This window comes from Micromesistius poutassou (assembly GCF_964030765.1).
Source record: "Micromesistius poutassou genome assembly, chromosome: 4".
NCBI classification, from domain to species: Eukaryota; Metazoa; Chordata; class Actinopteri; order Gadiformes; family Gadidae; genus Micromesistius; species Micromesistius poutassou.
Window position 1 is genome coordinate 13,692,606 of NC_140274.1, and position 27,595 is coordinate 13,720,200.

At 43.9% G+C, this 27,595-nt stretch overlaps 2 protein-coding genes across 5 annotated transcripts; both read right to left on the bottom strand.

Annotated features, from left to right (window-relative positions):
• Positions 1 to 3,812: 3,812 nt before the first annotated feature.
• mmp28 (matrix metallopeptidase 28) lies at positions 3,813 to 19,251 on the bottom strand. Its single transcript, XM_084466878.1, has 8 exons — positions 18,956 to 19,251; positions 18,032 to 18,108; positions 16,396 to 16,598; positions 11,613 to 11,834; positions 10,884 to 11,129; positions 6,573 to 6,722; positions 6,142 to 6,309; positions 3,813 to 5,135 (listed from the first exon to the last, which is right to left on the bottom strand). The coding sequence occupies exons 1-8, from the start codon at positions 19,100 to 19,102 to the stop codon at positions 4,741 to 4,743; spliced, it is 1,608 nt and encodes a 535-aa protein (XP_084323004.1). The 5' UTR covers positions 19,103 to 19,251; the 3' UTR covers positions 3,813 to 4,740.
• A 219-nt stretch (positions 19,252 to 19,470) lies between these two features.
• LOC311342066 (RNA-binding protein FUS-like) lies at positions 19,471 to 27,013 on the bottom strand. 4 transcript variants are annotated; one of them, XM_084466880.1, is made up of 16 exons: positions 26,879 to 27,007; positions 26,112 to 26,145; positions 25,957 to 25,990; positions 25,785 to 25,863; positions 25,393 to 25,480; positions 25,085 to 25,170; positions 23,846 to 24,053; positions 22,539 to 22,573; positions 21,942 to 21,977; positions 21,708 to 21,832; positions 21,445 to 21,574; positions 21,244 to 21,360; positions 21,087 to 21,156; positions 20,877 to 20,959; positions 20,601 to 20,721; positions 19,471 to 19,943 (listed from the first exon to the last, which is right to left on the bottom strand). In XM_084466880.1, the coding sequence occupies exons 1-16, from the start codon at positions 26,886 to 26,888 to the stop codon at positions 19,904 to 19,906; spliced, it is 1,296 nt and encodes a 431-aa protein (XP_084323006.1). In that variant the 5' UTR covers positions 26,889 to 27,007; the 3' UTR covers positions 19,471 to 19,903. The 4 variants fall into 4 exon arrangements, with proteins under 4 accessions (XP_084323006.1, XP_084323005.1, XP_084323008.1 ...); XM_084466879.1 differs by having other exon boundaries at positions 25,085 to 25,176; XM_084466882.1 differs by lacking the exon at positions 22,539 to 22,573 and having other exon boundaries at positions 26,879 to 27,013.
• Positions 27,014 to 27,595: the final 582 nt, after the last annotated feature.

Consider the following 27,595-nt stretch of genomic DNA (forward strand, 5'->3'; position numbering starts at 1 on the left):
AATAGTTTGCATGTTTGTGCTGTGTCAGGCATGCAAACTGGTTTGGGGTGAAAAAGGTGAGAATGATGCGTGAGCCGAGAAAAACACAGACCCACTAGAAAAATAAAGATTAAAAAAAATAAATATATATATATAAAATTATATAAAAAATAATTTAAAAAAAACATTTCACGAAGGTTAAATTAATACATATATATTTTAGAATTTTTTGTTTAGAATTTTTTTAATATTTTTAAATATATTTTATATATATATATTTTAATTTTTTTAACTTCTAAAATTAAGTGATATATATATATATATATATATACAGACTAAACTGTTGTGATATGAAACAACTTTATTTATCTTATAACCAAGTCTCATATAAAAAAATAAATATGGCCTTGCTTTTTGCAGAAAAATAAAAAATTGCAAAAACACCAATGATGATTCATAATGTTTGTTGCATAATGTTTTCTGGGGAACAGTCAGCTGTATCAATCATTAAAACAAAGTCCTCATCTTCAATCATTGGGACTGCTAATCCTGTGTGTACAATGCATTTTGCTCTGGCGTCCTCCTTGGTCTGTTGTTGTTCTGGGATGCACTAGCTTTATTTGCACTCAGTGGCCCATCCTTGTCGAAGGCCTTCTGTACCTTTGAGGTAGAATGGAGGGGGGTCCGATTTTTATGTCTCTCATCCACTCCCGTCTCTCACTCAAACATACGCGCACACACAGCTCCAACTTGTCTCTATACTATATTTCTGCTCCTTTCTCCCGTCATAAGAACATTAGGCTACTGTATGTAACCGTGGCTATCTGTTGCGTGGCTTTCCCACTAAGATAGCTTTCTTTATAAAAAAAAAAATAGTATTCATTTTTAGTGTTTCTCATGTCACAGAAGTGAACCACAGTGAATCCTGTGTTTCTGTGCCCCGCTGTGGTGTCGACAGGACAGAGCTCCGGTACCGTTACAGGACAGCGGTGGTTTCTTTCAGCTTGTATTGTATTCCAATTTTAGCAAAAACACACATGACATTACCTTGAAAGAAAAAAACTGTTTAAGTATGCTTATCTTTGCGTGAATTTCGGGATGACTCGTCTGCCAATGACTTCAAGTTGGTTGTGGTGATTGTTGCGCCAAACTGTTTACAAAGGGACACTTGCTTGCGACGCAGCAAGCGCCTGCTAGTTGACCTGCCGGGCGGGACCATCAGTACTTACCCACATAAAGAGCTTAGTTCTGATTGGATCGCTTCCCAAATCGTCCCGCTTACATTTTCGTCTCGTTTTTATTCGTTAGCGAAAGTGTCAAAAGATTTCGTCGTAGTTTTTGTCATCCTAAATTGATTTTTATTTAGGCCTAGTTATCGTCTAGTTTTTGTCAGACTGTAGATGGATCTCCACGAATCACACAAGTGGCCAATTTCGGCGAATTTCGCCGAAAGGTGACTAGTTTGCATGCCTGTGTGTATAGCCTACGTGTGTGTAAGCGTAGGCTATGCTGTAGTTCCGACCTGCCATGGCACGTCAAAATAGCAACAACAACTGCGCTATCCGCTAGACCGAGTCGGCAAGCAAGGAAACGTCACTTCCGGTCAGGGCCGTGGGGGAAAACAAACCGTTTTCCCCATACACACTCATGCAAAAAGGCGGTATTTTAAACCTTTGTCAAACGCTTGTCCGCTGTCATTTCTTGGTTTGAATCACTTGTATATGCTGTCAAAGGGCTATATATTAAAAAAATTATCATGATCGGGTCGATTGTTGTCCGTATATTTTTTAAAAAGTGGATCTTTCACAGTTGGTCTTCCCCCACAGCGTTGAGTCTAGGTGGGTGTTCCCTTGGTCGCCGGCCGGATCTATATCGTAAAAACGCGGCAAGTGTTTGTCTCTTGCTGTCATGTCTTACTTTCAGTCACTTGTATGTGCTGACAAAGAGCTTTATCTTATCCTATATCCTATATCCTATCCTTTATCTTAATCTATCTTATCCGAGTGTCTACAGCCGGCGACCAAGGGAACACCCACCTAGACTCAACGCTGTGGGGGAAGAGTACCAGGTATTTTTCGGTTAGTGGCGCAATTGCATTGGCGCATTTTTTAGATCACTAAAATAGCACCAAGTATCATTTGCGCCGGAACACTCCCCTGCTTTTCGCCGACACGCCTCTCCAGGTGTAGTGGTGCCTGGTTGCTTCGGGGGAAAATCAGCTTTGCGCCGGGTGCAAACTAGCAACGACACATGCGTCGGTGTAGAAAGTCGCACCGGGCGCAAGATAGGGCCCGTCTTCTGTTTGGCGCACATGGCTAATTTGCATACGCGCACAGGACTGGCTGGCTCCGCTTGGCAAAAAATAGAACATATTTGTGAATAAATGTTTAAAATTCTGAATACTGGACATTGTGATCTTAAACACATTTAAATTACCATTAGTGACAAAAAAATATTTATATATATATATATATATATTTTTTTTTTTTTTTTTGACGAAATTTGAGACCCCCTTCAAATTTTGCTTTTGAGGCTTTCAGGGGGTCTTAAGCCCAGTTCAGACCAAAGATTCGCGACGCAACGACTTGCAACGAGACGGTTTTAGAACGTCGCAGGGGAAAAGTTGCAGCAGTGTGAACTGGTCGTCGCAAGTCGTCGCAAGGCGTTGCAAGGAGTCGCCAAAGATTGAACATGTCAAATCGCCAGGTCCAGTTTTAGAACGCAACGATGTGGCTATTTCTCTTCAGCCAATCAGGACACAGCACAGAACAATTTAGGCTTATTAAATAGGTCTACAAGTTGTAGATGCTAACGGTATTATCTTTGGTTCCAGAACAACGATTGTAGATAATGTTAGGCTTGAGCTGATTCATTGACATTATTTTAACGGGACCACCCACGTTAGCCGTTGTTATTACATGCTGCCAGTCCGACGTCCTGTGCACGTATGCAAATTAGCCATGTGCGCCAAACAGAAGAAGGGCCCTATCTTGCGCCCGGCGCAATTTACTTTCTACACCGACGCTAGTTTGCTAGTTTGCACCCGGCGCAAAGCTGATTTTCCCCCGCAGCAACCAGGCACCACTACACTTGCATGTTTAAAAGAATTAATGAATGCGGGTGATGCTTGGTGCGCGTGTGTGTGCGCGCCCATCTGTCTAAACACACGCAAATTAAACACGGAAGTGTATGAGAAGGAAATCGAGTCAGTCGACCTGCGATAAGCAGCTGATTCTGAACGAACTCGTCTTCGAGATGGACGTGTTGTAACGTATTTTTAATAAATGAAATGTTAACACAACAGTATATATTTGACCATTTAATTTTCCCTTGCAGTAGAGAAGTCGCCACTACGAAAGAATGCAATGTATCCAACTAGCGGGATCTAAACAAACTAAGCTCGAGCGAATTACTACAATGCAGACGTAGTGGAGAATGGCGAAACACAGCAACTCTAGCCTACTCTCAACCAAAATAAAACTAATCGCAAACCTAAGTTAGGCTACTTTTTAGCAGGATGGAAGTGATGCTGATGCGGCTCTCAGCTGTGCCAGAGCGTTCACAGTTGCTAGGGAAACCACCTGCCGTCGCCGCCCGGTGCAGCGGTGTGAACTGCCCCGTTTTTAGAACGTCTCAGCCCGTCTCGTCGCAAGGAGTTGCGAGTTGCAAGCAGTTGCGTCGCGAATCTTTGGTCTGAACTGGGCTTTATGGGTTAATCGGGGGGGCCCGGACCCCCCCCCCGTATTTCGCACACTGCCCATGATGCCTGAATAAAGGCTCTATTTTACAATTTTGGTCTTTGGTTCATTGACTCACGTTAAGATATTGTTTTAGAAAGACATTTATTAGCTAACATCATTTGTGAGTAATAATAGTGTATGTTTGAACATATGCAAAATCACCTTGATAAACAGTAAACATTCTAGCGACATTACAGGTAGGTTTGAGTCGGTTTGCTACCAACAGACCGACATTTCAAACTGGAATAATCCAAAATGAATTTGTAAAACGGGCTGCCACTTTGGATAAATTTGTAGTTTTTAAGTCCTTCACAACATATTGCACGTACAGGCCAGCATACCACACAGAATAAAAGTCCTCTAAAACCAACTCAAGGTTGATCATGTACAACGGCTCCTTCTATTTACATGTACGCACAGGCACAGCCCTAATTATCCTCAGGTTGTTTTTTTAAAGTATAATAACTGAAATGTCTAAATAAATCGGCAATACATAATTTCACCATGTGGGGGAAGCAATGTTCAGGAAAGCTCATCATATAGTTTGCATTGAACAGAAATCTAAAGTGCAGCCATAATTGGCGATATTTATGTACAATATAACCAAAAATATTTCTGAGCATACAATATGGAATCTTTTCCACAATGTCTACTATCTTGATCACATGGTCCCATTAGCGTCTTAAAGGACTGTACCAGTATGGGTGATCAAACCACTGTCTCACTGTCTCTCTTGTCTTCGCTAAAACGTCTGTTACCAATATTATTTAGATTTTGGGAAATAATGGTGCCAAATTATATTGGTAACAGATTTTTTAGTGAAGCCAGGAGAATACAGTGGCGATGGCTAAATCACCCAGACCAGACCTTAAGTGTATTTTTTCTGCAGACTTTAACCTGAATTGCAAAGCAATATAAATACATGTATGTATAGTTGATGCTTCAGTCACCAAAAGCCAGGAAACAAAACAGGACCCCTCCTCTGTCCTAAAAACCCTTTCTCCACCACTTCATCCTGGATTCAGACGACCTCGTTGCTCAGTGACGTGCTCCGGCAGCCCGTCCAGCCGAGGTCCCTGGCCCACTGGCCTTGCCTGGTGACCCGCACCTTTACGGGGTCGAACCTCCAGAAGCGCTGCTCTCTGAACAGGTACACCTGGCCGTCAGGACGCGCCACCGCCCCGTTGGAGCCCTGGGGCAGGCCGCTCCAGTCGCTCAGCTTGCGGGGGTAGTAGGGCTCAGAGCGCAGTGTGTGCAGGTTCAGCACTGAATAGCGGGAGCCCTTGAAGAGGACCATGTGACCGAGCGGGGCGTAGTAGAAGGCGCAGTCTGGGTGGCTGGGTAGCCCCAGCTCGCTGCTCTGCCTGGGGAAGCCCGGGTCCAGCGCGCTGCCCGTGTAGCGCCACATCCTCTTGCCTGCACGCCACCAGGAGGAGAGAGTTTTATTTATTTATGATGATGATTTTTTTGCATTTGTTATGCTTTATTAGAGTGAGATAGAGAGGAAGGTATGGGAGATAGAGTGCAGGACATGCAGCAAAGGACCACGGGCAGGATTCAAACCCGGGTCGCTGCAATCAGGACTGAGCCTATGTGGTACGCACTCTATCCGGTGAGCTACCGGGGCAGTAGAGGGTTAGAGGTCCCCTAGGATCACAGTTCAGGGTACAGCAGCATCTACCGCCACACAGGTTACTGAGATGGTGTCATGTTGGATCATATGAGCAAAGTTAATGGTGGTGTTTGGCAATGCAAGCATTGCATGGCCTTTAATGACTTCCACTGTTGTTAATGTGCGTGTGAGTAATAGACTGGAATCTCAGTTGGCGGGACTGTCGTGTAGTCTGCAGATAGACCCTTCTCAACCTTTGAGGCTTTTGCATTGGGCTTTTGATTGCAGGGATCCATGATGACCATATTTGAACATAATCTAATATTAAAAGCAGTTATATAGTGTATAGAGTACACAAACTTGAAATATATGAGCATTTTTGGAAAATCTGGGAGTCTGGGGAAATATGTGTGAAACATTGTCCAATGTGTAATCACAACTATAAAGCCAACCTCCTATAGAATAATTGTATCTCTTTAGCTCTTCATGACTTGTGATGATCTTTCTACCACAAAAACAGACCACAAAGGTCTGCATACAGAATACTATATTTCCTATAATCGTATATTTAAGACTATATGTGAAATATATATATGGAGTAGAACAACGCCTGGATAACTGGCATGTCCTTGTCCCAAATTGTGTGTTCAGATACAAATGATGGCAGAGAGGTGAGTCAAGGAAAGAAAAACAAAACAAAACAATCCCTTGTCCTTTACAGATATGTGCAGCCAGGCGTGAGGAGCATGTGGACGGATATCCAGGCCTCTCGGTGACCAGTGAAACTATATGAAAACACCAAACATATACCTTTGAAGAAATACCACTTGGAGTCAAGTGGGGAGAAGGCGGCGGCCTCCACGGCCAGAGGGAGGCGGCCCCAGCGCTGCCGCAGGGGGAAGGGCCCGCTCACGTTGCCGTCGCTGGGGACGGTCCAGTACACGCTACCCCGGAACACCACCACCGTCTGGTTCTGGTCTGAACCGGTCCAGGGAGGCACACAGTACCAGGTTCATTTACTGTGTTTACCATCAAAGCTAAAAGCTTGTCATTAGACATTTTCTAAGGTGTGCCCTAATAGGACAATTTCAGGGTAATTAAGTGGAATCGATGAAGTATGTTTTTTTAAGTTATTGTGCACATCATTAGTACATTTGTTTTTGGGGGATTGAAGTTTTGGCCCCAAAGAATGAGGCTGAATCGTCAAATCACTTGAAGAGATTAAACATTTGTAATTGTACCCATTGTGATGGCATCGAAGACCCCCTGGCAGTAGAGGGGCTGGGATGTGGCTGGATTCCCATGATGTACTTCGGCCAACTCCCATTCTTGCAGACCCCAGCCGACTCCCTGGCCAGGTAGACTTACGGGAAGACCCCCTAATGGCTTCCCTGAAGACACAGTACAACAATACAACAATTAGATATCTGGCTTTTGACACACTGAGCATTAAGCACTCGTTTAGTTTCGTCATTTATTCATATTTAGTCATTTAATTGACCCTTTTACCCAAAGAGACCTACAGTGAGTTTTGAGTCATAAGGGCACAGCTAGCGGTTAGCTATCCTGGCTGTGGCCATTGGGGATTGAACTTGAGTTAGGACTTCAACACCCTCCCTCCTACTTTATCCTGGCAAAAGGCTTCTGTCTCTCAGGATGTACACTGCTGTTTGAGTCTCAGTAAAGTGAGCCTTTCATAAAGCCTTTGGTTAATAAACGATACAGACAAAACAAGGACAAAGCTATTACAGCATTGACTGAGTGGAGTAGCCCCGTCTAATCCTCTGTAAAGACTTCATGGGAACAAACTCTCCATCCCAGACAGAAGATAGAAACACAGACAGTCCCACTGACCCAAACAAAGGTTGGTTGAGTAACAATTAAATAGTTTTTTTACAGGATGTGTCAACCAAAGGAAAAACAATCATGCTTCACATATTAAGCTTGAATTAAGTTCTGTCCAGATTCACACCATTCTTTCATTACAGTAGCACCTAAATTCAAGGAACGATGACTATTCAACACAATATTTCCCCTAGATTTTTTTGTAGCAGTGGTGCTGTGAGTTGGTAACCTAGCAATGCTAGGGGGGTTCGGGGGCATGCCCCCCCCCCCCCCCCCCCGGAAGAAAATTTTGAAAAATAAACCTTTAAATGGTTACTTCTGGTGAGATTTTTTGGGGAAAATGTACAGATTGAGCTTCCAAATATGACATAACAACCAACAGAGTCAAGGTATCTGCTGAGACCAGATCATTGTGCAAATGTGCCTTGAACTTGGCAGAAACTAAGTTCATCTTTTATGTTCATTTTCAGCTATTTCTTTGATATTTATCATAAGCCTTAGAAAAAAATAGATTAAAAAAAAAAACTTTTTTTTTTTTTTTCAGTGGCGCTGACAATCCAGCACCGGCGGTGCACCGCTGCTGAATGCAAAACACTGTCAACACTGATACAAATACAACACATTAGTATGGTCTGCTTATAGTGACTGGTAATGATGGTAACAGCTACATAAAGACAACAATGACGCACACCCATTTTGTCTTGAGGAGCGAAACCAATATTTGTCCAAGGGGTTGCTCAAATCAGAGTTGGCATGTGGATAGATCCCGGAAGAAAAAGTTTGCATTCATGGGCTTGAATATGTAAGAAGACTTCTTTATTCAGTGTGTGTTCAATTTATACATGGCAGCCCTTAGCAAACGTTTGTCCAGTGAAACACAACAGAGCCAGCCTCTTATCTGCCCTGTCCACAGCCTTCATTGGCACACAAGAATGAAGAGACGTAAATATGATGTCATCCAGGAATCAAAAAACAATCTCTTCCATTATTATAAGTCAAACTTGATGTTTATAGTCATGTCATGAATGCCTCCTCGGTGAGTTGACAAACATGCCCTCAGAGACGGGATGTTTAAGGTTCATGTCAAAACGGTGGCGCTTATCAGCGCCGGCCTATTCCTGATCTCCCAGACGACCTTGGATTGAAGGATCTTGGGGAAATTACTTTGAGAAATTGTCGTCTAAGGAAGACCTCATTACCTAAGGTAGCCGAAATGTCCTACGGTGGCTTGTCTTTCCTTGGTTGGCACTTATGAGCCGTCTGGTTCTCTGGGGCTATCTAGACTGGGCAAACATCTGCTTCTCATCACATCTCAATGTCGGCATTAGGGAGGGTTCCACACCCACGCAGACACACACATGCAATCATACACAGACGGCTAAACGCTAATATGGTATAAGCAGCTGTAACGGTTTGCTGTAGGCACTGGGGTGGCGGCTGGGGTACATGCCTTGGTCTCTGGTATAGCGGGGCATTTTGAGTGGGAACAGCTGAAGTCTTCAGGCATTACAATTATCAGATGAAAATCTGCTTGACATACACAAAGTCCAGAGCCGCAGATTTGATCATGATGCTGCCGAATGACTGCCCGGTCGTTTCCAAATTAAGATTCCAGGTGAGCATTCCTTGATTTGCTCAATGCAACAAGTGAAACGTACTTGTAGGTACTTGCTTTGCATTTTTTGGAAGTCTTATCTTCATGAATACAATTAAAAAGTAAGTTTCCCTTCAGCCAAAAGCATATAATCCAGTGTAAAGATAGTCCAAAAGACTCAATCTTGAATGACAAACGCTGAAAATATGTATTGTCCCATGGTAGGTGGGTATAAATGGTTAGTTTTCTTATGGAGTTCAATCAAGACTACACTGCAGTACTGAGGAAACACACTAAACATAAACAAAAAAAAGGCATGTGCATTCCATTTGTACAAAAACAAAAGTAAACACGTAATTCTTTTCTAATGGGATGAGAGTATTTCAGAAACCCCTGAAACCTTCTGTTTGCTGCAGCACCTGTGGCCTCTTGCTGTCCATCACAACCACATGTCTGCCTGTGTTCTGTCAAACGAGCTGGCCAGAGACCGCGTCAATTCGAGCTAAACATGTGCACGTTAAAAGGGTTAGCAGAAGAGTAAAGACGACGCGTTTGTTAGTTTTTCCTCTAAACACTTCCACTTCCTCGTAACCTGTCATAGACCCAAAAAGGTTGCGCTCCCTCACAGATATCAAACAGGAATGTGGCCGTCTGGACGTGGCCTTATGAGGAACTCGGAGGTGAATCATCAAGGTGTACGGGGGACCGCTGGAGCGCCGTGTGGACATTCCATCATAAATACCTGAGCGTAGGACCAGAGGCTCACGTTTTCACCAGCTCACTTGGGAGTCTTTTGTGCTCACAAAAGATGAATGGTTATTATAATATACAGTGTTTCAAGGATTTTCTTTCTCTTTTTGTGTGAACTCTAGTAGAACATCACTTGTGGAAACCTGTCTTTGACATACCAGGAGGGTCCACATGCTCATCAGTAAATATATAAACAGCTCCATTCGTCATCCATAAAGAGGTGTACATAAGCACCGCACCTCCCCCATTCCCCCCACAGCTTAACCCCTCGTTCAACACCTCCAGGCTAACGAGGCTCCTGGTACAACACTGTGTCTCTAGCGTCTCTGCTTGTGTGTGCCATGTGTCATGTTATTGAATATTTGTGTTTGTGTGTGCATGTGCGTGTGTGTGTGCGTGCGTGTGTGCGTGGTGTTTCTGGAAAGACTTCAATAGGTTTAGCCATCCTCTCATATAGCCAAATAGGCCAGCTTCATGCCTATGAGGGACTTCGTCCTCATCAGACCGTAATCAGCCAGACATTCCACGAGAACAGAACAGTTTGTCTGCATCAAATGTACGAGTGCATCCAAAACATAATCACCGTCTCCACCAATGTAAAAAGGATGACTTAATAGCAGCTTGTTCTCTTTCTGCTCGTTCCAACTGTGAGGCTGCAGCTGTAGGCCTTCGGGCTTCTCTCCCTGTTCTTTACAACTCAATGCCATGAGTCTCAGTTTGCTGGGTGGCACAGCAGGAATTCACAAATTCCTCTTATATCTCCCCGCTCCTTGCCAGAAAACAAACACTGTCTTATAGTTACCTGAATGTTGTCCTTTCGTGCAGGAATACATTTGTATACAAGAGTTAGTATAGAGAGTTTTTGAGGTTTTTCTTCTTCTTTTTTAATTATTGTATTGTGTAGTATTGTTTGGATGTCAGCACCTTCTACCTGGACCGAAACTCAACCATACCCTCTATAACCTCTCTAACCACAGGACCCACACCGAGGAATTTAACATCCAAACAACATCAGGTGTTTCTTTGAGAACCGTAGCAGACTTTTTAGCGCACGCAAAAGTGGCCCAGATTCTTTCTGGATGACCTAATACAGGCTATGTTTTGTGTCTCTAACCTTCAGAACCCAGGGACAAAATATTTACATTCCATCCAAAATCCCCTTGGCTGGACCATTCAGTAAAGTAAATACATTATTTGATTTTTTTCTGATATTCCCTACATTTAATCTCTGTTATCTTGTTTTATTATCTGGGCACCATGTTCAGATGATTACATTTTAATCACATGCCACTCAATCAACGTTAATCATACTCAATCAATCAATAGCTTTACTTTCCCAGCTACCCAACATTTTTCCACTCACCGTAGAGCTGCTGAACAGCGGTGATGTCATCCCAGCTGAGCACCAGGTTCCGCCCCAGTTTCCTGTAGTAGGGGGACATGAGGGCATGACGGACAGGTGAGTGCTCCAATCCCAGGGTGTGTCCTATCTCATGGGCGGTCACCATGAACAGGTTGTGTCCCTTGTGTCCGTTTAGCGTCCACCTCTCGGACATGTCAAAGTGGGCTTCACCGCGCTGAGGGAGGAAGGCATGGGCCAGGGTCCCGCCTACAGGAAAGACAGCCAATCACAGGTCACCTAATCTGTTACTCACAGGAAATTAACACTACCATTTTATTATAATGATAACACCCATACATATTGATATTTCAGTTGACCCAAAAGCCCTGAGAACGCGTTTCAGACTGTGATGGAGGAATTTGCAATCACATGTGCTTCAAAACATGCTACTCAATAATGAATCTCTCCTCTCACCACTTCATCCTCATTGAAAATCCTCACCACTTCATTCAATCAAAATATGAAATCTAAATCCGGACATTCGCCTGAATGCCAATTGAAAGGTTTCTGGCTGTACAAAAAAATATCTGCTTTTCAAGCTCATAATTGCCAGTAACACCAATGAACTGCTTTGCTTGTTGTCACATAAACGACTTTCACTACTACTTTAGACCCCCATGCTCAAAGTCAGAACTGCAGGGAAGGGGTCTTCGGCCCTTGGGAACAAGTGTGACAGTGCGGGCCCCCCACCTGGGCCGTCAAAGGCATTGCTGGCCCCGTCGTTGTGGTCTCCCTTGTAAAAGGCCAGCCGGATGTCTGCTGGGCCCCCGGGGACCTCCCGGAACACCAGGCCCGAAACGTTGCTCCACAGCTGGAAGGCAGCGCGCACAGCCAGCCTCACGGGGCCCGGGGACAGGTGGCGGGGCCAGTTGACCATCTGATAGGTCAGGTAGCGCTTGTACCACCTGTCTCCTAGAGAGAGAGAGAGAGAGAGAGAGAGAGAGAGAGAGAGAGAGAGAGAGAGAGAGAGAGAGAGAGGTTTAGTTTATCTTCATTCATTTAGGTCAGTAAGGACTCCTTACAATGGATTTTTATGTTGTTATCGTTTTGAAGAAGTCATATTTGAAATATCTTATATCTTCTAAAGGTCAATTTCACCAAAGTTCACACACAGAACACATTTATCCTCCATACACTAAAGAGCACACATATTTGGACACTGTACGGAGGAAAGATTCCAAAACCTACAAGAGCCCTCGGATTCAGGATGCTTATGAGCTAATCCTGAAGAGATCCTCCACATGCATAGAGTCTAGACAGATACCATGTTGAATGATGCGATGTTGTTTGAACTCCTTCCTTACTCCACACCTATTCCTTGGCATCAACATATTGGGGGCATTACGAAACAGAATAGCTATGTACCTAATAAGTACCTGTGCTAGAATTACACTGTATACAGAGGCCAATATGGGAAGTGCCGACTTCAAATGAACCGGCCTGTCTCCAAGCGGGATGTCCAAATGATAGGATACAACCCGTGTTAGCTTACAGCGAGGGTAAACTGACAAACACCCTAAGTGCATGCTTCGGTCAACAGTTCACACAAACACTCACTTTTAATAACGTGGGTTTTGCAAAACATCAAAACTCAACACATTTGTTCAGAGATTAATAAATAGGGGGGGATAGTGGTCTGTAAACAACCAGACCCCATAATCTCCTTGTATACAGAGGGCGTACACACCTCCTAGCCCTCTTGAAGACCGTAAGAACTCAAGCGATCCACTACACACTTTGAATCAACAATCAACGCTTGCACAAGCTGCATGTTGTGTATAACAACAATAACAACATCATTGACATGTATACAGACAGAGGGGAAGGGGAGGGGGGTCATGGCACCGACTGCAGGGAGGGGTGCAGCTGGATGCTGTCTGGGTAGCACCGGTGGCCCGTAAAGGGCATACCCAGAGGTTCTCTCTCTCTCTCTCTCCCTCTCTCTCCCTCTCTCTCTCTCTCTCTCTCTCTCGTCAATGGGGGACAGACAGAGAGAGTGAGAGCGAAGACTCGCACTAGTGAAAGTGCTAATGAGGTGAGAAGTTGAGTTTATGTTGGTTTTTACACAAGAGAGGGAAGGGGAGTGAGGCAGATGGCGAGAGCGAGAGCGAGAGAGAGAGAGAGAGGCAAAAGGGAGATAAAGAGAAAGAGAATAACACACGTACACAAGCACACGGACAAGGAGTAATGCTTGCATTACACTCTGTAGGGCAGAAAGGCGCCATATGTTTGGCTTGTTATAGCCCCCTGGAGACCCAGAGCAGATTGCTGGGGAGACTTGGGGGCTCTGGGCTTGGCTATGATAGCCTATCAGTATGTATGTGTGTGTTCTCCACACACATAAACAGTTCAACATCAGACAAATGCTGACCCCATCATCAGACACCATGCATTATTAAACGTCCATAGTTTGGCATGGCTTGTCAGACAAGAGGTACTGGAAAGAAGCCAGAGACATATGTTAGATACGAGGGATGAACTCGTCTTTAGCACCTTACATTTCTTTCTCGAAAGAGCCCTACATCGAGGTCAAGTATCTGACCACAGCGGTGATGAGACCATCATTACAGATCGACTACGGCACTCGGTGGAGCAGCATGGTCTTATGGAGCTGTTAACAAAAAACCTTTTCTCTCTGGACGGTATCACCCAAATTATACCATGGAGGTATGCTGGTGTTGGCTGTGACCCCTCATCCCACAGGACGAGCCTCAGCTCAGGGTTAAGCCTTCCTCCCTCCCTCCCTGGCTGCAGGTAGTGCTTCTGGAGCTCCTCTTCCTCTGTCTCCCTGCCCAGACCTCCACACAGTGAGGGCTCCCACAGGACACCAGCCAGGAAGTGAGATAGAGAAGACATTCCTGAACTTCCCTTATGGAAGCAATTAGCAGTGTGCCCTCCGCGACAGCCCCCCCAGTTGGTCAGGGAGCACCATCATGGGCACATTAGGAAGCGATCGAGACCATGTGATAGCCGGAGTTACTGTCTGTAAGTGTTTGTTGTGTGTGTGTGTGTGTGTGTGTGTGTGTGTGTGTGTGTGTGTGTGTGTGTGTGTGTGTGTGTGTGTGTGTGTGTGTGAGTGTGTGTGAGAGTGTGTGTGTAGACTACATTATCATCAGGGTTATTGTTTGTGTGTGTGTGTGTGTGTGTGACAGAGGTGGGAAAATTGGAAGGTGCAGAGATGGTTTTAGCAACGGTTTAAGTGACAGGAGGAAAGCAGCCTGTTTGCAAGTAAAATAGCTTGTGCGTGTGTGTGTGTGTGTGTGTGTGTGTGTGTGTGTGTGTGTGTGTGTGTGTGTGTGTGTGCGTGCGTGCGTGTGTGCGTGCGGCGTACACACACCATTTGGATGGCTCCAGTGTATGAGAACAATATCCACAGTGTAACCCAAATGGACTATCTATCCCACCCCTGACACAGGTCCAATACACACACGACTGTGAGAAAATACACACGCAACAGACCTATCGCACTGTGTAGCGCTTATCTCAGACAGGGGTGCTGGAATGTCAGCCTAATAAATATGACTGGGAACCACCAGCAGACCCCCAACCCCCACCACCCTCACCCCTCCCGCCCAGGCAGAGGAGGCTGCCTGGGAGGCAGCCTCCCTGGCCCACCCGTTTCGGTTTGCTTTAAGCCCTGGGTTCTAAGGCTACCGGTACGTGGCTGGTCACACATTGGTATCTGTTTTCTCATTCACCTAAAGACGACATACCCCTAAAAACACACGTACACCGCCATAGACCTAAACACTAGAGATTGTCGTGTTTGGAGGACAAATGTAGAACTGCAACACTGTACAGTGCACTGTGTATCCTGGACACTTCTACCACTTGAGGTGTTTACAAATGCAATGCTTCTCATTCACAAACACATCCCAACAACACTCTCAAACATGCAATTGAGAAAGGGAGGAATGAGGGAGCTGGCAGGGCTCCGCTGTTTTGGAATCAAATATATTTTAACACCCACAGAAGGCCTTAGAGCTGCCAAATTACCTGCTTCAACTTTTGGACGACTGCCACTACCTCACTCAGTAGACAAAGACAAAAACACACACACACCTTCTGGAATCTGTATACTGTGTTTATCAACTGACACATAAAACCCAATGTGGCCGAGGGTTGACTTCAAGATGTAATATCATCGGTCACATGACATCCTGTTGTTATAATGCTACAGCTGTGTACCTGTGCGAGTCCCGTCTGGCCCTGACAGAATGAGTGGGTGAGCCGGTTGTCGACGCACACAATAACAAACAGCTGTACACATCAATAAGCCAGCCAGTAACTCATGCACCCGTCAGACCAGCCTGGGGTAGGGTATTTTAGCGTCTATCTGTTCCACATGTTGGCTTTTTTAGCCACCTGCCAAGCACGGGACTCAACCACTCAAGGTAGGCAAGCTAGGCAGCGAGCCGCGTGTTGACCCAGCTAGCCAACAGAATGCATCAGGTACTGACTTGAAGAGGAGGCGTCCAACGTCAGCTATTGTTGCATTCCAAGTAAGTAAGTCAGCCAATCATGTCAGTGACAGGCAGGTATGCAGTGTTCTGACTGCTGTGACTCCAGGCAGAGGTAAGGTAAGGAGAAAGCTCTGAGGCTCTATGGGTGGAGAAGCCAGGGAAGGAATGAGGGAGACCGCAAGTTATGCAAACAAATTGAAGAAAGATGGGGTAACCCCAATATTGAAAGAATGTTAACCGAAGACCTTAAAAGGCGATAAATTGCAAAAATTTCCCTTAGTAACCATCTTTAAATACACTGCTATGCAACAGGACATCTTCATTATTTATGTCATTTCTGTATTATACTCTATTAGGGCATTCTTCTTATCATTCGTTAAGCTAAAACCTGTAACAAAGTCATGTCGTAACAAAAAAATCAGTGATTACACCACAGATATACTGGGATCCATTTTCCAAATTAAAAAGCGAAACGTTATGGCTTGTAGTTTCCATCATTAGGGTGAAACACATTGAATTATAGATCCTTTTCCTCAGTCGGGATATGAGTTGAATGATGGACATAAGTACATCATTCTTTACAATAGTCACAAAGAGCAAGGGTCAGTCTGGCACGTGCAGTACACTCCAAGAGCTTTAATTACCCCCCTTGGAGCCAAGTTGGTCATCAGTGGGCTTTATGACAGAGGACCCACCCAGCCACCACTTTGCAACCCTATCTTAGGTAGACACAGAAGACCTCAAAACATAGAGGTACAGAGGCTGTATACACAATGCTGACATTCACATGTCAATCGCATGTATGAAAAACGCCCTCCACTCATCAACAGGCATGGCAACAGCAGGGCATGTCTTGGCTGGCCTCAGTTCCCAAACTATAAAGTGGCATTTTTCTCCATGCAAACACCACTAGCTCACAAACACAGTGTCTGTGAAGTGATGGATTGGCACGAATGCACACACACACACACACACACACACACACACACACACACACAAAACAAACTTACCTTGGGGCAAAGAGGAGCGCTTCTTTCGGAGCGTGGGTTGGCTGGCGGGCACTGTCCGGCCCGTGAAGATGAGGTTGATTCTCTGGGCCCAGAGGTCATGGGTGCCCTCGTCCGTCACCCCGCAGCGGGGCTCTGCCATGCGGGTCAGGGTGGGCCCATCCAGCTGGCCCGTCATCGGTAGGCGGGATAGCCACTGGAAATCCCTGCAGAGATGACCATGATAAATAGGTTTGTAGGATGGTTCGTTCTCTTGTCCATCCAGCAATCAAACTTTATTTATATGCCACTTTTTCGTGCAAAGCTGCAATACAAAGTTATTTACCAAGGGAAACTCTCTCGGCCGCACAGAAGCAGAACACACTGGCACAAATCGTCAACCAGGCAGGAAAGATCATTTGACATGAACAACTCCCTCACTTGTACTCAGATTTTAATTTAAAAAAAGGCATTACAGGTTTATCAAGATCCCACTCATCCCCTCCACTGTGCTTTCCAGCTGCTGCCATCAGGACAGAGACTTGCAGTCCCAATGGCAAGGATGAATGGTTACAAGCAGTCATTTATTCCATCAGCCGTGACCATCCTTAACAAAAAACATGGTCAAATTGATGTATGAAGTTAGGCACTTTATGTATTTTACTCATTTAAATATTTACACATTTTAACTTCTCTCTGGAGCAAACTGGACTGACTCATAGTTTTTACTTATATATTCCTTTTTTTAAAATCTTTTATCGTGCAAAGTGATGTCTGTGTGTGTGTGTGTGTGTGTGTGTGTGTGTGTGTTTATGCCCCTGTCAAAGACAAATTTCCATTTTATGTAAAGTTTGATGGACATTAAAGAAGTCAGTCTAAAAAGGCATTTCCTACTGAATTGTTTTAAAGAGAAGAAATTATGTAATCTATAAGTGACATAATTCGACAGAGCAGGCAAAGCAATGCTAGATAAGAGGATTATGGAAAACAAGCCACATTTAGTAGTTTACCAGAGATTATATCCCAACAATCCCTGAAACTAGATGGAATTTAGCCTCAGACTGAGAAAGACCCAATCTTCTGCAAAGACTGTCCTCTGTTCATCTTATTGTCTGCTAACTTAATACAACTCATACAAAGTCTTACAAGTGCCCAAAAATGCAGGATTTCTACAAGTGGATCCTTTAAAAGCGCTGGTATAATTAGTCTGAGATAATGTGTAGGACCGAGGGCGAGGTCCACTGGATTATTAGATGGTCCAGGAGAGGTTTTCCACCAGTGGGGTGAGGGTGTGTTTTACGACTTCATTACAAGCCCTCAGGGCTTGTTCTAGACTTCACTAAACCACCACCCTCATGAATACATTGGAAAAAAGTACCAGTACTGTATATTTCAACCCTTCCTCAATATGTCAAGTCAAAGCCAAATAGCATGACCACATTTTAGTGCAATTCAGAAAGCTGATGTGAGTTTTCTTTTTAACCAGAGCATAAACCCAAATGTATTTTATTGAGACTGATTAAAGTCCTTTACTCCTGTGCTTTGTCAAGCCTAACCACTAACTACCGCATAAACCAGGGAATGTGTGTTTTGGACTGGACAGCAGGCTTGGGAGAGGGAGTAGCCTCTCTTCAATGTACTGATTTACTTTCAAACACACCTGATGGCTGATTGTACTTCTGCAGTGTTGTGGATGTGGTTTTCCGGGTGCAGATAGCCATACTTTTCCAGAAATGCCTGGAATTAACACATTTGTTGGAGAAGACATCACTTAAACCATTCTAACCAGCATACAACCAGAATATGGAATACAACTAAAAGGGAGAATACATAAAATTAATGTAATTTATTCTTACAAGGTCTAAATGTCAAAACTTAGACTCATAACAGCTTATTTATCTTAGACCAGTTAATGTCACAAGTAGGCTACACCAGATATAAGCACATACTTGTGTTGTGTAGTGTAGTGATATACATAGGCTATGAATTTCGACAGCAGTATTCCCCTAAGGATACATTCAGGAAGACACATTGCTAACACACCAAATATGGTAAACACGTTTCCATGTATTCGTCAGTGACAGTCAGGCAGTGACATGTCCACCCGAATTAAACTAATACAAGAGTTCCATGGGGCTGTCGTTTAATTTGAGTTATAGCTTGTGAAATATTTTGAGGCAACATAAATGCCAGGAATACCCAAGATACTCAAACACGAGAATTATTTAAAACGAGCATGGAAGACGTCTTTGCGGTAATTGCATCATTTGTCTAACTACTTTTGCTCAGTGCAAGCAACGTCAGGAACGAGACAAAACAACCAATAGCAGTTGCATTTTTATAAATTTTTACACAGTAAAACAATATCTATCAATAAAGTCAATGGTCAAGATTACATGGTACATGGTCAATATTAGGGCATCGCAATTAATAAAAAATAAAATGACATTACGTTTAACTCAGTTTAGTTTAAATAAATGACAAGATCTAGATTTGTATCTGTACCTCAGACATACAAAAAAAATCTTGTCGATGATCCACCTATGCCAAATAGTTTTATAACCAGGGCGTTCATGTAGCCTACCTCGGGGGCATTTCTCCCAGTCCGAGCTATGGACACCGGTGAACAAACCGCGGCTCCAACAGCGATGAGCGTCGTTACGGTCCAGATCCATGATGCTGCCCCGGCATCCAGGGATTTTTCACGCCAGTCCGGAGGCCGAAAATTCATTTTAGGGTTGTAATAAAGTATTCTCACTCATTGCTCTCCGATCGCATCATCTTACATTTCCGTCTAAGCTTTACTACGATGGGATGAACAAGTTCCACATAGTGATCCACATTCTGTCAGTAGGAGCATGCTCGATGTCGGTGCGCTTGTTGCTTCGCCCACATAATGTAGAGCGTGCCTGTAAAACAGCCAGACCAGAGGGGAGGGCTCGCAACGCCTCGCTTCACTAAATTACACGCGTTTGTAGCTCAAGGCAATGATAAAAGAGCATGGTCTATATACCTGGTGCACTTAAGATTCAAATAACGGCATCAACATAATTTCCTGTTTGAAAGGTGTGGTGTTAGTGTAAAGAAAAACAAAGGATAAAAAGCACAAGTTTTTAATATTTTGGAAAAAGGTTTAACAGTTTATTTTGATCATACAAAACAAAACAATAAGTCTACCCCACAAAAAAAGCCTGGACCTAGAATTTAAGAAGAAAAAAAAAAGATGTACAAATAAAATGAGAAAGGAAAAAAATAAAACATTTGACCCCAATACAGATGCGTCCTTACAGCCCAAAAAGTCCCTTCACAGTCGCTGTACATCTTTCCATCACAAACAGAAAGCAACATGGGATGCATTGGCAAAGAAAAGGAAGGTATGCAAGTCAGTTTTCCAGCAGTTCACCCACCCACCCCGACCCCCCATCCCATCCCTCTCAAAGCCGAATCCCTTCCTCCCCCCATAGCCCTCCCCCATACCACGCTCCCAACCACCACACACCCCTGGGCTGGAACCGGGTCGACTGCTGAACACTTAGTATGGCCGGTCTCTTCTGTCTTCTCTATGATCACCTCTGAGGAAGGGCAACAAAGTCACATTAGACATCAATCAGTGCCAACTAGGACACTCATGAACATGCAGGCTGCGAATCGAATAATTATCTAGGAGAAATATTTAGATTTATGCACTTATATCTTCCTGGAAATGAACACTAGGGTTTCCTTTCAGGCAAACATTTAATAATTGGGTACACAACAGAAATTTACACTCCATAGCAACACAGTTTCACACCCACCCACCACCCTTCTGGATGTACCACTGAACAGTATAACAGCCATCTAACAAAGGACACCTGAAAGGCATTGCGACCTAGAGTCTGCTTTGTATCCTTGACAATTGTCATGTCTGGAAAACAGGCAGTGACTTGCCATGAATCACTAATGAATCTGCCTGTGACCTCAGTTGAGAAATCAGGCTATGCCCTCTAGTGGTTAACTAGCAAAACAAGAGTTGGGTCTGGGAGCTGCAATCTCAAACATAAGCAAATATGTCCAGAGGGAATTCCAATGTAAAACATTAAATATTCAGCACTGGGTTACATAATGTATATACGTGTGTATATATATGTAAGTGTCACACCAAATGTACACACCTTGAAATGCACAACTGAAGAACGATTTCATGCAAGTATCCAAATAAACAGTGAACCTTTTAGCTCGGCTGAACTCACCGTCCTCCCATTTTATAGCCTCCGCCGCCTCCATAACCCCCACGGTCACCACCACGGAACCCACCGCGACCCCGGAATCCGCCACCACGGTCACCACCGTAGCCACCGCGACCGCCACGATCTGAGGACAGACACCGTCGTACGTTAGGGGGAGTCTACAAGGACACCTAATTTTTTTACTATCAATCGAAGGCAGGTTATTCTTGAGGTATTAGGAGCCGGCAAAAAAATTAATACCCGTACACAAGATTGCGAGCATTGAAATTCAAATCATACCTCCTCCGAAGCTGTCCCCGGGTTTGGGCGTGCCACATTTGTTGCATTCAAATCGACGTGCAAAGTTCATATTTCCGCAAGAGCTGAGAAGGAAAACAAGCCAGAGTCAAATCATCCGTCCATTTTCAATAGTTTCTTCATGTAGCATACCTGCAGGAATATCCCTCTACAGGAGCTTCTCAAATATCATTACACACACCTCCCCCTTACCTATTTGGGCACGGCCAGTCTCCTCCCTTGACATCAAAGTTAGGACCTCCACCGCCGCGACCTCTGAACCCTAACGGGAGAAACAAGAGCAGACTCATCAACACCCTAAAGTTTGAGGGAATACACTTGCTGATCGAGCTATTCTCACGGAGCGTACCTCCTCTACCGCCACTGCCTCCTCCGGCACCGCCTCCTCGGGCACCGCCTCTCTGCGTGAACTCAGCCCTGCGGGTGGCGAACGACACCTTTATGGCTTTACCGTTAAACTCCTTGCCTAGAGATGAGAAAGACACTGTTAAGAAAGGGGAAAAGAGATGTTCCTTCAGAACACATGCATACATGGGATTTCATTTCTTACCGTCAAACCAGGCGATGGCAGCTTTGGCGGAGGGCGGGTCGTCAAAGGAGACTGTGGCCTCTCCCTTTAGCCGGCCGGTGGCTTTATCCGAGTACAGGTTAATCATCGGCTGGCCTGTCTTCTTGTTCAACTTTTGATAGACAAAAAACATTTTAATTTATTGAACAGTTACCCACATTGACAAAGTTCACATTTGGTCCTTGTGCCGAAAGGTCCAGCCTCTATATTGTTGTAAGCTATCTCCAGAGGCTCCCAAACCACACCTTAATGATGCCGATCTGCTTGAAGTAAGTGCCCACTTCATCAGGCGTGACCTCTTCTCCAAGTCCCTGGACAAAGATTGTGTTGTTGTCAGAGTTGTCTTCAGCCCCACCACTGCTAGCTCCACCTGTGGCCAGAGGGACACATCAAGTATTAACACGTGTTAGGCACAGGAAAGCAAGTTCAACTACATACAGCAGATCGTCTAGATGTGACCCTCTACTGTCCAGACGTACCTCCAGGCTCATCCCTTTGGCCGTAGTCTCGGGAGCCTGTAAGATGGAAAGCATGGGATGAGAAAAGCCTGTGAGCATGGGAACTTCCAACACCTTCAGTCCTAAACATTTCCACTTGACTGCTACCTAGGCGATGTTTTGCACTATTTTTAACAGATACGTCAGCAAGGTTTTAGTTTCCTGGGGTGTGTTTTGGGACAGTTGCACGTTACACCACCATCTTACAACATGGGCAGAATTGAGCCTTTTCTGGACAAACCAACCAAGAAGAACAGTCTCCGGTTCTAAGAAGTTTTCCTTTGTCACCTTGGGCACACCTTTTTCCTCTGCCAGCTAACATTCAACCTTGGTCTTCATGCATCAATACCATTAGTATAAAACTCAAGCACCATGTTCTTTTACCATATCTGAAGTGCAGAAATGAGATATCCCACTAAGATTAGGTGCGGCCCCCAGGATTTGGAAATGAAAAATAGTGGCATTCACCATGCTTGTTTGTCGTTTTTCCTATATTGCATTGTATTTTATGATTTCTTTCTCGCCTGCTAACCCGTTCTTTCCTCCCCAACCGAGACAGTTCTGATGCTCATCACTTACCACCGAAATTTTTGTAGCCACCACGGTCACCACCTCTGCAGAGGAAAAATTGGAGATATGATGGCTTTTCCTTTGTCCCAAAGACTGAGAGCTCAAAGCTCCCCTACATCCCATCAGTATGCACTCCTGCCACGCTGTGCGACTATGGTAGACATAGCTCACACGAGGGGAATGCGTTAGTCTTGGACATTAAGAGAGCAATGGACAGGCTGCTAAGCAGCTGCGATTTCACAATCTGGACGAGTGAAGACACTCGTCACATCTCGCTGGAGCACCATTATGTATGGTTGATTCATTTACATTCAAGTGTAATTTGGGTGTTTCATGTCAGATTGGATACACTAGGCTGGTTTAACAGCGCAATTTAGCTTTGCCAACATTTACAGGTCAAATTGGTCTACGTTTAATCTTCAATCACTCTTAAAAGCTGTAGTATAGAATGTAGATCCATGTAAACAGAGCACACATGCTTACCAAGTCAAATATACAACACTTGAATGAGGCCTATTGAATGTGATACAGCTCGGGATGAGGATTTGGTCTAAGCACATTGGGTCCATCAAGTCTTCCATAGTTACCTTCCACGAGAGTTTGGCTGCTTGTTATAATTCTCAAGCCACCCGTCAAGACTGACCCTCAGTAAGTCCGACAGCTTGCAACTTAAAATACACGAAATACACTATCCCGACCTCAACACACATTCTAATCAATATTCAAATAGAACGCCGGTTTCCTAGGCAAAAATTCACAATAGCAAAATTATTTCATTTTTTATGTTTGCCATCTCGTTCCGAACCAAAATTCGGATCCACAAATCGTGCATCCACCAATTTATGGATGAGCCCAGAACAGAAAAAAATATATAAATAAAAAAAGTTGACCAGTGGCAGAATAGACACTACCATCAAAATCATTTGTACAATTCTAGTAGTGCCACCTAGTGGAGTCATGTTCTACAGCAGCACCCGCCACACACACACACCTCATTCCCCTGAATGATGACTCCTGCGAACATCCAAGAGAATAACCCACCACTTCAGTGGAACAGGAATGTCACATGCATATGCTATAAAGTTTAACTTCAAAAAGGTATACAACCTAATGGCAGATGACAGTAAATAACAAAATACTAAGTAGTAGTAAGAAAATATTGTGAGAATTATTTTTTTTTTTTTTTACAGGTGATCTCACACTGGATGACTTCCCGTGGGCCTAACTCCTAATGTAAAGGGGCTGGAGTTGGGTCTTGTGAAAAAGCATGGTCTATGGAAGAATACCTTGTGGGGCAGTGGCGCGATGCAACTTACCCCATACCAGGAGGCCCTCCTCTTGACCCGCGATCGTAGCCACCGCCTCCTCCTCCACCACCACCACGTTCATAGCCCCCACGGTCATATCCGCCACGCTCAAATCCGCCTCCGCCGCCGCCGCCACGCCCTCGCCCTCTGTAGCCTTCCGAGCGGTCAGCTCCCCCCTCGTCCCTTCCGAACCTCGTAGGCACGCCTCCACTTTCACCTGGCGAGCAAAGGTCTGGAACTCAAGGGACTGACTCAAAACTGCTTCTTGTTTGCCTTCATTCAAATATTGAAAATAAACTAAATAAAATTGTTTGCTTCCCTTCAGAACTATGGGTTTAACGATCCATCTAAGTAGATTGATACATTGATTAATTGGCGAATGATCCCAGTGCATTGATGCAACGCCCAAACATCAATGCATATTGATTTATTTCGTATTACATGCTTTTATTTTGACAATCTCCTTGTGCGGGTGTTTGTGAAACTATTTCTGCGCAAGTGTGCCAAGCCGCACACATATCCGTTCACCAGTTAAACGAGGCAAGCAGCGACAGCGAGCACATGTGTGAGCGTGAGGATGTCTAGTTTCAGTTTGTGTTGCCAGATTAGGCTGGAAAAACGGGAAATCTGCCCAGCGTGATTAAAAATAGCCCAATTGGGTGGGAAGATTTGCCGAATCTGGCAACACGGACGGCTTATCCTAACAGCCAAGATGATTACGAGTATGTTTTGTTTTTAGAAGAACACTATCCACAGATAGGTTGGGAATGGTCTATGTTCAAAATGAAAGATCATTACAGGCTCTTTAAGTTAAGCCATAAAAAACCTTTTGCACTTAAATGCAATGTGGCACTTTATTGTTTGTATTAAAAATGGATTGTTTTTGTTTTAAATATCCAGAAGAGCAAATAAATAAAATTATGAAATAAGTTATTTTTGAGTTGACGTGAATGTAAGAGGTTGTGTTAAATGGGAATATGATAGTCTAATATCGATTGCATGCCCCTGAATCGATTCAAAATTGTATCGCAACAGACTTTTGATATCGGCAAATATCGTATCGTTGTCTAATGAATCAATTTAAAATTGTATTGTGATGAAACCAGAGATTTACAGCCCTATTCAGAGCTAGAATTATATTTCAAGTATAGATATGTTATTGTATAAAATAAACGCATAGGACAGCTTTTGAGCCAAGTGTGCTACCATGTGCATATGCCTCAATGAGAACTGAGTAAGTAGTCTCACCTTCAGTCCTTCTTCCATAGCCACCTCCACCGTAAGCCGCTGGTGGCGGCTGGCCGTAGGCACTTGAACCGTAGGACGACTTATCACTATACCTTGTGGGAAGGGGGAGGACCCAATTAGTCACACATCCTTAACATCTAAATGATTACAATCCTCTAGTGGAGCTTTAATACCAGAGGAACCCCCTGCCTTTCTGTTTGAACCATGGTTTCCCTTGGCTTGTACAATACAGAAAACACAGAAGCCCCCTGGCTTTAAAAGGGTAAAGAACCAGTGACTTAACTAAATAAATGTTGGAGGTGACATACCCTGTAGTTTCCTGGGCTGCCGGCGCTCCATAGCCTTCATAGCTTGGTGGCTGACCGTAGGCTGCAGCGGTAGGCTGACCGTAAGCCTCTGCCAAAAAGTTAAGATAACATGGTTAAACGACAACATACAATGAAAAGTCCAATGTCTAGGTATTTCAAGTAAACAATGCTAATTTAATTATCACTATAGCATTTTGTGCAAATGTGATTTAATCCTTCAAAATCGAATGCTTGACCGGAAGAGAAATATGTTATATTATTGGCTGAAAATCAAGCCAACCCATTGCCATAATTAGCAGTGAGTGAAAAGTGTTTTATTAAAACACATTGTCCAATAGATGAAAACGTTAAAGGTCAAATTTAACTGGAGGGTAATTGCTTGATTAGCATACCTGGTGTTGTAGTTGGTTGCCCATAGCCAGGGTAAGTCGGTGCTGCATAGGTGCCACTGCCATTTCCCTGACCGTAACCCTGTGAAAATAAGGTAATAAGACAATATGAACATTAACGTTACATCTACGCAAAGGAAACTATTGAAAATGCATTAGTAGATGTTAGTTGTACCTGTCCACCTGGTTGACTGCCATACGACCCATAGCTATGGAAATAAACATTTAAAATATTATTGTGCAGGTCATTTGTAGTAATTCACTTATTGGACAAATTAGGTCATTCTTGTATCTATATATAAATATATATTGACGTGAAGTGTGCAATACCTCTGTGCAGCGCCATGCTGACCGTAGCCCGAATCTGAACAGAGAACGAGTCAGAGTGTTCAGGACAACATTTAGACAACAATTATAGTGCATACAGATAGTAAAAGACCAGAAACGAAACCCGTGACTCCTACGTAGAGTTAACCAATCCGTTGAACACGGGTCTGCAAGAGTTGACCAGAGCATAGCTGCCCCCACGATGTAGCTAGCTACAACAAAAATGGCGGTGGGTTTTGTCTCGCCTTTGACTAACGTACTCATGGGGACAACGAAAATATGTTAAATACACTACAGATAAAGGCCACACAAGCGTGAGTAATATGTTGGTTAACATTTTGATAAGCAACATTTGATGCGGTTTGCGGGTAAAACCGTGCGTTCACCGGCACAGGATTTAATTCCTCCTAAAAGGGAAACAATGGGCCTGTGAGCTACAGCGAGTCGTTCACGTAGGATGACAAATTATGAGTAGCGGATGAGTCGTCTCGGTTTATTGGGCGTTAAGCATCGGTAATCAGGAAAATAAACCACAAATCGATTAAATCATACTACTATCAGTTGGACAATACACGTCCAAACTGGGCTGGATTGATAAATCGCAGTATTTATTAGGTAACGGGCGTTGAGTTCCGGTAAATAGACGGGTCCTCGGCCTTGTGGCTCAGCAGCTAATTTGGCTAAAAGCGTAATGCTATCTGCTAGCTGTTTGTTGGTTATATGTTAAATCATTGAAACAAATGTTTGCATACAAATAAACAAAATATTACCAGAGGCCATTTTGGTTTCCGTTATATAGTTTAAAATCCGATGAGAGGGTTTTCCCCTAGTTAGCTTTAGCTGAAAAACCCGGGTAACGTAGCGACGGCAGCGCAAGGAGCACACTGCGGGACTTTGCTTCACAACTCCTCTCCCCCTATTACCTGCTTTATGTAGCTGCAGCGCCAACTAGTGCCTCGGGGTATAAACCACATTGGCCTTGAAATTGAAAAAAACAAAACACAATTAATGTTATCGATATTATCTATCTAGTTATCTGTCTGACTTTGTAATAACTTATTTTCACTCATTCGGTGTAGGCTTATATGCCTTACATTTTTTGAAGGCACTTTTTTTTTTTCATGGTTCTAGACCCTATGGACAAATATGCCTTAGCATAAGCATTCGAAAATAAAAGATTACACATTTTGTAAATATGAAGTGTCCATTATCGTGCTGAGGCCTTCTCTTTAAACACGGTTTAAAAATAACCCTGAAAGGAGGCGATTGGGCAACAGCCCCTCCTGAATCCTTCAGCTCGATGATACATCAGAAGATACTAAACAATTTATACCAAGGGACGAATAAAGTTAATTGAATTAATTCAAACGTATTTGCCTGTAGACAGTGGGAAGAAATTAAATCCACCTGTGCATTTCATGTCCGCACTTGAATCTTAACTTCAGGTTGACCATTAAGTTTAAAATCCTAATATTCAAATTGTCTTG